Source organism: Syngnathoides biaculeatus, chromosome 22 (assembly GCF_019802595.1).
Source record: "Syngnathoides biaculeatus isolate LvHL_M chromosome 22, ASM1980259v1, whole genome shotgun sequence".
NCBI lineage: Eukaryota > Metazoa > Chordata > Actinopteri > Syngnathiformes > Syngnathidae > Syngnathoides > Syngnathoides biaculeatus.
Genome location: NC_084661.1, coordinates 16,014,822 through 16,026,811, shown reverse-complemented (window position 1 = coordinate 16,026,811; position 11,990 = coordinate 16,014,822). Strand labels below are relative to the sequence as shown.

Sequence of the window (11,990 nt, the reverse complement as noted above, 5' to 3'; positions counted from 1 at the left end):
CCCCGGTTGGATGAGTGGAATCCCCGGATGTTGTTTTTCATGAGGAACTGTTCTTAACATGCACAATAAAAGAACACTCCTGGGCGGGGTCCATGAATGCATTGGATCGTTGTTCTGTTGCATTTGCAGAAGCTGTCGTCGACATCTTCAATATTTCCCCGTAAGTGTAACACTTCCATCGGTATTTATATGTATTTGTAGTTGTTTGAAAAACGGCCTGATTTGTGTTCTCCTGACTCTCGTCCCAACAGTAAAGTTCCTCCAAACCGCCAGAAGAGGGCAGTGTCAGATGTGAGTTGAGAAACCGGGCGTGCGCGTCCAGTCCATTGTATCCGCTTTTATTAGTTTATAATTTCAATTTAGCGGGTCAAACGTGTTCTTTCTTAAATATAACTGCATTTTCTGGTACTTAGGTTTCTTAAAAGACTAAATGTACTGAATGAAGTGGTAGGTAAGTGACCTTTTTGTTTGCTCACGCTTAAGTGTCTCCAGAATAAATGGATTAAGTGTATGTAATGAAGTAGATGGAGTGCAAAATGGATTAATGTCGAATAGCGGATGATTCCTCGTGCTTTTCCATACCGCATTATGGGGGGGGGGGGGGAATAGCTTTTCAAGTCATCCCATGTGGGAAATTTAAATTGTCAGAGCAGCAATTTCCAAGCGTAAAACCGCTGTATTGATTCCTCATTCCCGTCCTTCCTATTTAGCGTCAGTTCTGAAGAAATTGAAACTGAAACCAACAAACAAACAAAAAAAAAAATCAATTCATAAAACCACAAGACACTTCCTTGACGTGTCTATTTCGATATGCACCTAATAAAGTGGTGCGCAACTGTCAAATATTGTCCAGATTTATTACATCGGCTATTTGTTTGACGGGCATCTTTTCCTCAAATATGAGCATGGATTTAAAAAAAAAAAGCAACTTTTGAAAACACATTTTGTTTTTAATTGAATGTCGTTCAAAGTAGTATTTTAATTATTAAAAGATTGAGCACAACAAAATACGGATGGAATGAAGGGATCCGCTAACGGGAAAGCGGTCCGAACTTGGAGCACGTCACTACAAGGGGACCACCAAAATGTCACAAGCACAAAGTGGGCACACATGAATCCTTGAAAGCCGTTCAAGTCCGGTTGCAGTCGGGTGTAGTCGAGAGTTTGCGTGGGCTCCTATAGAAAAATAATACATGTAGGAAAAGGTGTCCTTTCCGGAGTATTTACACAGTCTGTGATGGTGTCCCTTTCCACTTCACTTCACTTCTTTTTGGCCGCTTTGGCGCCCCTCTTCGTGGGCTTGGCCTTGGGCTTGACGGTCCTCTTGACCGCTTTGGCTTTGGGCTTGACCGCCTTGTTCTTGGTCTTCTTCTGGGCCGCCACCGCCGTCGCCTTCTTGACTTTGCCGGGCGAGGCCTTCTTGCTTCCCTTGACCGCCTGCGTCCGCTTGGCGGCCGCTTTCTTGGGCTTCACCGACGGCTTGGTCGCCTTCTTGGGCTTGGGCGCCTTCTTGGGCGGTTTGGCGGCCGACTTGGGGGCCGGTTTCTTGGTCTTGGCGGGGGTCGGCTTCTTGGTGGACTTTTTGGCGTCGACGTCGGGCTTGGCGAGTCGGAAGGAGCCCGACGCGCCGATGCCGCTGGTGTGGCGCAGCATCCCGGACGCCACCAGCCGCTTGAGGGCCATCTTAATCTGGACGTCGGCGTTGTCGCCCACCTTGTAGTTCTTCCGGACGAACTTCTGGATGGACTGACGGGACGCTCCGCTCCGGCTGGCGTCTTGCGCGATGGCGGCTTGGATCATGTCCGAGTACTTGGGGTGAGATGCGGGATTCTTGGGCTTGGGCGCTTTCTTGGCTTTCGCTGGAGATGCCGATGTCTCTGCCATGGTTCTTTTTCGTTTTTTCTCTTTTTATTCAGTTCAAGCACAAATTGAAATAAAAAATGAAAAAAAAAAAAAAAAAAAAAAACCTTCGTCAGTGTCTCGGCAATAAAACGACAAAAAAAAACAAAAACAAACGATCGCTTTGGGAAACACAAAAAGTCCTAAATACGTCACTTTTTTGTTGTTGTTAAAAGTAATATATGACGTGTCCGCCGGTACTGACGAACCAGCCCAGAAGATGTCTTAAGTGTCCAAATCCACCGGCGCGCCGGCGGTACTATGAAGCCTCTCTGCGGACGTGATTGAGAACAGCAACTGCCAGCAGCTGATCTAGCGGACTCCATGGAACTGGCGCTGTCCCGTTTGTGTTTCTTCACTCTCACATTCCCTTCAAATAGAACGAGTGTGCGCCGGTTCCGACCCACGCGAGACCACGGGCCGATAGCAGAGGCATTGGGCTTCCCCGCGACCCGTTCGACGCGTCCCGACAACCCCGAAGAACAACTTTTATTCCGCGAAAACCGGCTGGAAGTAATCCGCGCCGCCAACAATTTTGCACAATTCGCGTTAAATTGACCCAAACGGAAGGAACCTCGGTGCAAATCTTGTCGTGCACCAGAAATGTGAATCTATGCTCTACCGATTGCACGGACTCGGCTCGGTCCACGGTCCCGTTTTGGCTTTTAATACTTGCTTACATTTTCACAACTAACACAGTCCGGCCATTGACATCAAGTGACGTGGTCGAGATTATTTACTGTTAAACCTGGTATAAATGAAATGTCACCGTGTCCGAGTCGCAGGTGACTCTTGTGGCCATATCGTGGGTTGATTTGTGTCACGACACGAGGATTTTGCCGGCCGGGTTCGCTGTTTTTGGACCGAATTGTTTACGTGTGTCACTATGGCAGTCGGCGCTCCTTCGCCATTGTCAGGAAAGTTGCCAACGCATCCCAGCGTGACACGCGTCGGTCGTGGGAGCAACAAATGTTCATTTTATTTTGCAGTGTGGTGGGGGGGGGTGTACTCTCGTGTGCAGTCGTGGCTCCAGCTGCAAACGGGGGGGCTGCAGCCTCGAGTCGAGTCTTTGAATGCGAGGTGCGGCGCTTCTTTTGTTTAGGAACTGACGCGTCAGTCGGAAACACTTTTGGACCTGCGTGGGGCTTTTGTCCCCCAATTCAAATACTCTGCTGTCTTTTTTTTTTTTTTTTTTTTGGCACACGGTCGTCATTAAAACCCGCAAATGTAGCAATTTTCCCATCTTTTATTTTCATTTTCAAAAGTGCTGCTTGTCCCTGTAGCGCCATTTTGTCCCACTCACCGTTTGCCTGTTTTTTTTTCTACTCCAGACGTGACTTGTGCGTCATTTTTGACTCAATTTACAATATCGTCACTTGACGTGGGCAGAAGCAAGACTTTTTGCCTAAAGGTGAACCCGTGTCCTTGGAAGCAAGTACCCACTTGCTGCTGTTGTAGTAAAAATAATAATAATATTTGTATATTCAGGATAATTAGAATTTTGTTGAATTGTGGGTGAAGAGAGTTTTGTGCACAAGTGTCATGGGGGAGTGAATCAGAAGTGATTATGATGATGATGATAATGATGGGAGCTGCAACGAGCCCACCACGGCTGCACAACAATAGGAGCGCGTGTGTTTATTCCACGTCACTGAGCGGTTGCCACACTGATGCATTTTGCATCTTGAACATTTCATTTTTTACCTCAGCTTTTCCTCCCCGCCCGGCCCGTTGGTTGGTGAGCTCGCTTCTGGTCGGGAGAGGCAAGCGGGGACAAAAGCGGCCCCCTCAGCAGTCGCCGGTCCACGGCCTCACTGTTTCCATCTTCTCGCTGGGGGGCCAGACTTTTATTTTTAGTTGTACAGTATATGCTTCATACTCACTGCAGACGTTCTATGTGGGCGGATGAATGCGATGGGAAATAAAATTTTGTTTTTAAGTGCTAAATTAGTCATGAGAAAATGGGTCACTTATGAAATGATTGCAAAATTTGTCAAACCAGTTCAATTAACATCATCACTTACCTACAATATGGTGATCTATTTTATAAAAGTTGAAGCTGATGTTGCTCATAAAGCACTTGCTAGCATATTGGCGCAAAATGTTTATCTAAAAAAGGGATTTCACTACTATATAAGGTCAGCAATTTTTGCCTGATGTTATTTGGGCTGCACGATGGTGTAGTTGTTCACCAACATTTATTGAGGGAAGTCTCCCAAAAAAAAAAAAACATCAGACAAAGTAAAATTGCTGCAATCATTCTGTTCCTCTCTCAATTTACTCACAAACGGACTTCATCAGTATGAAATCCGGGCCTGCTAAACTGAGGACAAACCTGATATGGCTGCAGGAAACGGATTTATTTATTCCCTTGTACAGGTTTTGTTGCACCCTCTCAGTGGCTTTAACGTCAATTCATGTCATTTTAGCCGCATTAAGCCTAGTCCTGTGGCTGGTTAGGTCACTACTGCACGCCCAGTGATAGATTGTTCCACCGCACATTTCGTGTTTTTGAGTCAACAGGGGTGCTATTGACTAAGTCAACATGGTGAGTTAACCCCCCAAAATAGTTGACATATTTTTCTGTATTTCTTCATTGTTTGCTTGCTTATTTTGCCTTGCCTTGAATGCACAATTTAGCCGAAGTCACCAACACCTCTGTGGTCAAGTTAAGACGTCACAAAGCGAGAACAAGGCGGCGACGGGCTCGACTCGAGTTGTACAACAGTCGTCTGTCGGCGCGGTGCCCGTCGCGCAAGTTGATTCGCAAGTGTTGAATACGCGTGTGTTTGTTGTGTGTAAGAACAGGTGTCACGGCGCGACTGCGTTTGTCGCAGCCACGCGGACGGAGGCCTCCCACTCGGGCCCTGCATTCACTGACCACCCCCCCCCCCGCCCCCCTCCCCCTGACTACTCACAGGTAGCTGTCATGTCAGCTCTCGCATGACAACCCTTGACAACACGTACACACATCAACACATACAAGCTTCTAGAGCGTGTGCGCTGTCGGTCACCAGTCAAACAGGCAGAGGTGCCTATAGAAGCTGCCGTAAGCAATTACGCGATGTTCCGATACAGCACTTTTTCTAAACTGCTTCCCCCCATCGAGCTGCCAAAGTCGAGGCCTGCCCGCAATTCAAAATAGCCACAAAAAACAATCACTAATAAAATACCTGGAGCTGGGTTGAACGTTGTTGTATATCTCCTAAATTAGTACAATTGAGAAAGAAAAGTAGTTGCATGTTTTCGGCAATTATCTTCAAACATGTATTATGTATTTAAAAACCAAAATGTCTTCACTCTACAGGGTCTTCAAATATTATGAACTCTGCATGTTTATAACGGGAAAAAAAAAAACCTTTGCTTTGTAATTTGTTTCCTTTCTATGCCGAACTTTGACCTTTGCAGTACCGCTATACCTACTGACTATACATTCATATGGTTTCACGTTTATGATACTTTTGCGATTAAAAGTAAGTAGACTTGACACCACTGATTTAAAGACAGCCATCCATCCATTATCTGAGGTGCTCATCCTCACAAGGGCCGCGGGACCGCTGCAGCCTATCCCAACAAACAACACTCGCGCACCCGCACCGACATTCACACCAACGGGCAATTTCGAGCCAGTCATCAGCTATTTTTTCAATTGTACGTTTCTCGCCGTAAAAACTTGACCACGTTTGATTTTGCTCTTTGACATATTGCACTCGAAGAATGCCACATTTAGCGCTAATCCCACCTTTCACCTTTGTCCTTTTAACACTGCAGGATTTTGCAAGTGGTCCGACCCCTGCGGCAGCATGACGCTCACCGGCCACAAAATTAGGTACACCTGCATCATAAACAATTCCTCTCTGACACATATTAGGTTATTTTGAATTTGTCTCCACGGTAACACTTTTAGAAGCGTCAGTATATTTACTCGTCACTTGTTTTTATGTCATCCCTTACACTTGACACTAAAATCTTTTACGCCCAGCAGTTGCCACGTTTCGGCGGCAGTATTTCACTTCAGTTCACCGCTCAAGCTTGCACTGGCGGTTGCAGGTTCCTGCAGATGGCAACGCAAACACGAGGTAATTGTGTTATCTTTGAAAAAAAAAAAAAAAAAAAAATCCCATGTGTCCATCCGTGACATTGAATTTATGTACGTGTATGGTATTGAAAGGTTTTAGATTAGATTTTTCTCTGGGGTTGACTTGAATATATAATAGCCACTGGCGTACCCGGGCCCTCGGTGGACACTTAATCCAGCTCTTAATATCGCCACTATCACATAAAAATTATAGGAGCCATCAATAGTAAGCAAAAAACGATAACAGGGTTCAACTGTGCCGCGTGCGTCATGTTGAGCGTGAATCTTTCGCACGAAGCCCTCGAATAACCTAAAGTGGGTACGGCTCAGGCTTTATCCACCTTGCCAAGCATCCGGCGAGTCAAGCTTTTGTTGATCCTGAGTTCCGCCGCAGCCCTCCGCGTGGACTTCCCCCGGCTTTGCACATACGTTGGTTGTTTAAGAGCAGTTCCACTTTTGAGAAAATAGCGCCGCAAGAGTCGCGCGATAGCCGTAACGCTTCTCAAACTCGCCCCGGTCTTGGCGAGCGAACCTGGAATGTGTTTTGCTTGTCCAACTCGGCTGTACAGGGAGTCGTCGCTTTACGACTGAGATCCGTTCCTCGGATTCCGGCTCGAGTCGGATTCCACCATTAAAATCAGAATTTACATCAAAATATTTTGTACACACAAAAAAAAATACAATGAAATAGACAAGATGATGTACTTACTGCTGAGAGGTGGATGGAGAAGAAGGGAAGGAAGGAAGGAAGAGAAGGCTATTAGCTATTGGGAAGGAACCTGGTCCTCAATCCTCTCCATCTCGACAAGTATCAAAGAACCTTGTTTTGTGATCATTGTACCCGACATAGGAACGGAACCCTTCACATGCGCTAAAATACGGGCTTTGTTTTTAGTAATTGTCACCATGGTCGACTGTTGGTGGTCTCTCCTCTCTCCAATCTTTTTATGATCTCGAGCTTCGTCTCCTTGGTCATGGATTTTCTTTTGGCTGCAGAACCATTGCTCAAAGACTTCTTTGGGGCGATAATGTCTAAAAAAGGAGGGCGGAAAATGCGAAGATACTCTTGGGCGCACAAACACGGTACAAGCAATAGCCAGACAAAATGGCGGACGGGTGACGGGTCTTAGGTCGAGACCGTCTTGACTCCCTGCGACATGTTTTGCTCACGATGTTGTTGAGGGCCAGCGCATCGCCGAATTTGAAACGTGATCGCTTACTTGACTGATTCTGAAGGCCTTCGGGGCAGATTAGATTGACATAGCAACAGATAGAAGCTGAAATCTGGTTGGACGAAATGAATTGCCACGTGCTGGAAGTACAGCAAAACAAAGGCTAGCAAATGAAGAGAACCAATATTTAGAATGTAGGCGGAGGTCAGGCCTTCTAAAGGTGTTTATGGCTGCAAAATGCTTTGTGAGCTTGTGGTTTGTTTTGGTCATGTGACACTAGAGGTCGCTCGTGACTTGAATCTCGCCGCCTGTCGCAGAGCCAAGAAAATGCTCAAAGCAGCTCAGCTGTTAAGTGGCAGAGAGACGCCGTGTTGCCAACAAACAGTCACTCCAATCGATTCTTGCGTCCGATAATCGAAGGCTCGATCCGCTCGAGCGGCCATTGATGTTCCTTTTACTTTGGAGTCAAGGTCGCTCCTCTAGAGCCCGTCTTCCCCTTCCTTGCATCCCCGAGAGGTTTTCAGTACGGAGCCATATGGACGGGAACTATGTCATCCGCTGACCTGATTCATACGTCTGCCTTTTTTCGCCACCCAATCGTGCGGGTATTTCCCACAGTCGCACAAATGCCCTTTGAGATCAGTTACTCCCGAAGAAGTGCACTCGACCCCGGAGACGAGCGCGTAACGCTTTCGCCAGCGACGACGTGCCAATATTTGGTTTGTTACATAAGAGACTGTAATTTGTTTTTAACGTGTCATCAAATCTTCTTGGTTTCTATTTCTTACGCCCTTTCATTTCAGCATCTCGACTCCTGCTCTCTTTTCTCCTCTCTTCTCCCTCAGCTGACTTAATACATTTTTAATGCCGCAAGGCCGTCTCGGCGGCTGTCAGCCAGATATATGGCCGGATTGTTTCCAAACACAAATGCACGAAAAGAGCGCCACCCCCTCCCTCGCCGGGGATCCAGGTGATGCCGCGGAGCTAATGAGTGTCGCTCAACCCCTGAGTCACGCATCCCCGACGAGCTTTAGATGAATCCACAGAGTGTAAGGCGGCGGTGCCCAACTTGTTTTCGTCGGTGGCTACGTCGTAATTATGGTTGCCCTCAGGGGGGCAGGTTAGGAACCGCATAAATCTTTATAATCGCTCGGGTTTCAACGCTATGCCGAGAGTCACGGTCCGGTCGGTGCTGTGGTTTTTAAAGTCCGTGTCGAGTGAACATAAAAGTGGTGTGAATTTTAGACGCCACGGAAAAGCGTTTAGATTTGACCGATGGTTCGAAATCGTGAAAAATCAAATCACTATATTTTTGTGGCGTAGGCATAGCTACCTAGCTAAATTCTCATCATATTTTTGGGGATCTACTATTGTGACAAAAAACTGGTCGTAATTATTATTTTATTGTGTATGATAGCGAGTCGCTAGTGATGGCACAGGTACCAAATGCACAGCGTGCCCTTGCTTCGGATGCACATTAGACAAAAGTGCACGCTGTCCTCAGACCTCAGGGCCTTTATACGTACCGTGCAGCTTACCAACATCACACAAATATAACAGCAAGACCTTCAACCGGGGAAGAAAGGTGAACGCCGGTGGTCTAATTAATGCTTTCCGCCTCTTTGTGTCCCAGTAAGGCCTCGTTAGCCTCGCGTCTCCCACGCACAAGCTAAACTGCTGTTTTGTCTGATCTGAGGGCAGACGAGGATTTAAATTCAGCGCAAGGCGCACCACAAGGTAATGAATGCGTTGCACTGGATTTGAAGTTTGTGTTCGCTTTGCTCGAGGTTCATTTTAGTCAGTCTTAACGGCAGAACTGGCACTGGAATGATTGCTTGCTCAGGTTGTTGTCATGTTTTGCAGTTGCTTTGTAGACTTTTTCAAATTCTGTCATTTCTGCTTGCAACAATTGTGGGAATCCGCTGTGTATGTTTTGGAACGCATTCACGTTTCTCATCTTATTAATTTAGAAATATTGTACTTCACTGTCACCAAATGGTCTGATGTCAAACTTATTGTGCTCACTGTCACTTGGGCACACGTAGGCTTGCTATACTACTATATTGTAATGCTATTCACGATTTTTGCACACAGAGAGCGCGGTACGTTTTTAGCCGGTGCTTTGTGTGAAAAGTTTGCAAATCACGGCATTCGAGACTAGAAGCATTATCAGTGGCCCGAATTCCAGCGCCGTAGCAGCTGCCTCCATTCGACCCAAACAACCGGACACGTTGCTGTAATTACAACGTGCACATGTCCCCTAATCGGGACATCTAAAATGCTTCCTGTTCACGGGGAGATAGCGGGCCAAACGTGGTGTGATTCGGTATCACAGAAAGCCCGAGATTGCTTTCGTCTCTGAGGAAGGAGATTTGAATTGCCGGTAAAATCTTACAAGGAAACCGTGGAGAAGACGAGAAATACTTAATAATTGTAATCTCTGCGGATGTCACGATTGTGTCACAACCCTGATGGTGTCTTTAGGACGCGTCTTGTTTTATGATTTGGGATTTGCGTCCGAGTCAACATCCTGAGGAGAAAGTGTGACCGCAGGATTGTGTGAAAAGAGACTCCTCTGCCTTTTAAGTGGGGGGTGCAGGCTGTGTCATCTTCTTGTTCTTTATCACGCCTAAAAAAAATGCAATGCGAATTCACAGGTTCGTTTAGAAACGTACATGTTTGAAGATCATTGCTGAAAACGTGCAATGACTGAACTATGTCGATTTTTCGGGGGAGGAGGGGGAGCGCAAAATACAGAATTCAGCATCGGACTGGACTGGGGACCCCTTTCGCGCTTTCCTTTGCAGGAGTGGCTACTTGGCACAGTTGCAACACGCAGTTAGCGAGCTAAGTATGGCGGCACCCAGAAAATACATCTTCCCTTTGGGTCAGCCGCTGGTGTGGCTGCTTTAGAGTGGCCTGAAGACTACAAAATATACGCGCATGCGCGTTAATCACAAGAAGACTTTTCAGCACCGGGAGCGCTCAGACCGGGACTTCCCGCTGGGTTAATCGCTTTCGAGTGCCTCGTTGTTGCGATATGGAAATGCCCCGCAAGGATCTGGTGGTGTCTATTCTGGCCAACGGGGGATTTTTTTGATGTGACATGTCCATTTTCAGGCCTTTGACATTGACGGTTGAGAGAGGCGTCATTTTGGCATATCCAGCTGACACCCCCACAGACAATGGCGAGATTTTTCCACAATTTTGAAGCTTTGTGTTTGGGTAACCATTTAAAATTTGGTCACGTTGTTAACATTCATCTCTCTGGTGTGTCAAATTCCGAACCTATCTTATTTTCCCTTCACGTTGAAATTGCTGTGAACGTGGATATATATTTTCCACTATGTGAGTGGCTTTTAATGGTCAGTGAGCCATCCAAATGAGCAAATTGTTTGTGGGAATACGCTCAGCAGAGCATTTAGCGTGTTAATGTTTCCAGTGTTTATAATTACCCGAGAGCTTACTGAGCAGCCTCGTCATTATAAACCACCGTTGTCGTGTTGTCTGAGTGATGGAAACGGACGCATCCGTGTCCAAGTTGAGCAGCCGTCCTTTTTGTAGGATTTCACTATACCAAACCATGCGTATGCCTGCGGCGAAAAAAAAAAATAAAAAATGTCGCGTTAGTGTGTTTGTACGTATGTGCGAGCAGAAGGCATGTTGTATGTGTGTCGTCTGGCGGTAGTAAACCGCAGTGGAGCCCTTCCCCTTCTCCCTTCCCGAGGCGCCGAACTCGCCACTCCTTTCCCGTCTCCCATTGGAAGAGCGAGGCCACCTCCCTCCCCTCGCTCATCAGTATGCGTGCGATGATTGCGCGCGTTTGTGTGCGAGCGAGAAGAGAAGGGACGAGCGAGAGGCAGGAGCAGTCAGTGCGATGGGATAGCGGCGAGCGAGGAGGCGGAGGAGTGTTGAATGAGAGCTTGCGTCGGGGTGTCTGCCGAAGCTGGGTCGAGCCTCCGCTCCGCGCCGCGCCGGGCCACGTTTGCGTGCGCTCCAAAGACAGACGGCGCTCCAGGGGGGGCGAGAAAAACCAGCAAGGGCGCCGAGCGGGAAGTGCGATTCAAGCACAGTCTGCATCCGCGACCAAAATCTCCGTCCATCCCTTCCCGTTCCTCGCCAACGCCGCCGCCGCTCTCCTCGCGCCTTGCTCCTTATGCCCTTGTCCTCGGCAGCTCCTCTCACCACCCTGGCCAGTATATGGATAGAAGCTCCTTTTTTCAGCTCATACAAGAGCAGGTAAGCGAGCGGCGGCGGCGGCGGCAGCGGCAGCGGTGGTGGTTTCTATGGCGACTGTCTGTCAGAGGCTGCCACCTCACTCGCTCATCTATCCAGGGAGCGCGACACACGACGTGCGTCAATCGCGACGGGCGATATTAGAATCGAGAGCCGACTGAATGAGCTCGTCGCATCATGGAGCCATGTGGTTCCCGACGTTGTGAGGTCAGAGCGCGAGCCGGCGGGGGGGTGGGGTGGGGGGGGGGTGGTGTTGAAACGGATGCAGGGACGCGGCGTGGGGATGTCGGTGACAACGATGAGCGTGTCATAACTGTTGATGCGTGGAATTATTTTGAATGAGGGTGTTGTAATTTTACACCGCAATTGTTGTTTTGATTGGCTGGGTGACTTCTCCTTGGGGGGGGGGGGGGGGGGGTACCTTGCAGGAGGGCTACCACTGTTTAGCTGTCCAATGAGATTGCTGCTTGGAAATTAGCTCTGTCGTCCCCCAATTTGCCGAAAACCTGCAACCGATTCGGTGTTTGTGTGCCGCCTCCGTATTTAACTGCCCGTTGCCCCGATCATCCCCGCTTAATTGAGAGGTGCAATCGCGCTGCCGCTCC

General features: G+C 47.8%; 2 protein-coding genes across 5 annotated transcripts in view; one reads left to right on the top strand and one right to left on the bottom strand.

Annotated features, from left to right (window-relative positions):
* The first annotated feature begins 25 nt into the window (after nt 1-25).
* rhbdl1 (rhomboid, veinlet-like 1 (Drosophila)) overlaps nt 26-11,990 on the top strand; it is a 42,004-nt gene continuing 30,039 nt past the window's right edge. Inside the window, exons 1-5 of one of the 4 annotated variants that reach the window (XM_061809831.1) lie at nt 26-160; nt 252-291; nt 414-451; nt 5,671-5,728; nt 5,882-5,978. In XM_061809831.1, coding sequence (XP_061665815.1) covers nt 97-160; nt 252-291; nt 414-451; nt 5,671-5,728; nt 5,882-5,978 — 297 coding nt within the window. In that variant the 5' untranslated portion in view covers nt 26-96. Of the gene's footprint in view, nt 292-413; nt 452-3,117; nt 4,820-5,670; nt 5,729-5,881; nt 5,979-11,990 lie in introns of those variants that run through there. The other 3 variants (XM_061809830.1, XM_061809833.1, XM_061809832.1) reach the window with 3 other exon arrangements.
* Nucleotides 930-2,122, bottom strand: LOC133495331 (histone H1.0-B). The gene has a single exon (XM_061809834.1). The coding sequence runs from the start codon at nt 1,882-1,884 to the stop codon at nt 1,261-1,263; it is 624 nt and encodes a 207-aa protein (XP_061665818.1). The 5' UTR covers nt 1,885-2,122; the 3' UTR covers nt 930-1,260.

What these genes read in the sequence shown, in the direction of transcription:
- LOC133495331 (XM_061809834.1), bottom strand. Translation starts at nt 1,884, where the DNA reads ATGGCAGAGACATCGGCATCTCCAGCGAAAGCCAAGAAAGCGCCCAAG.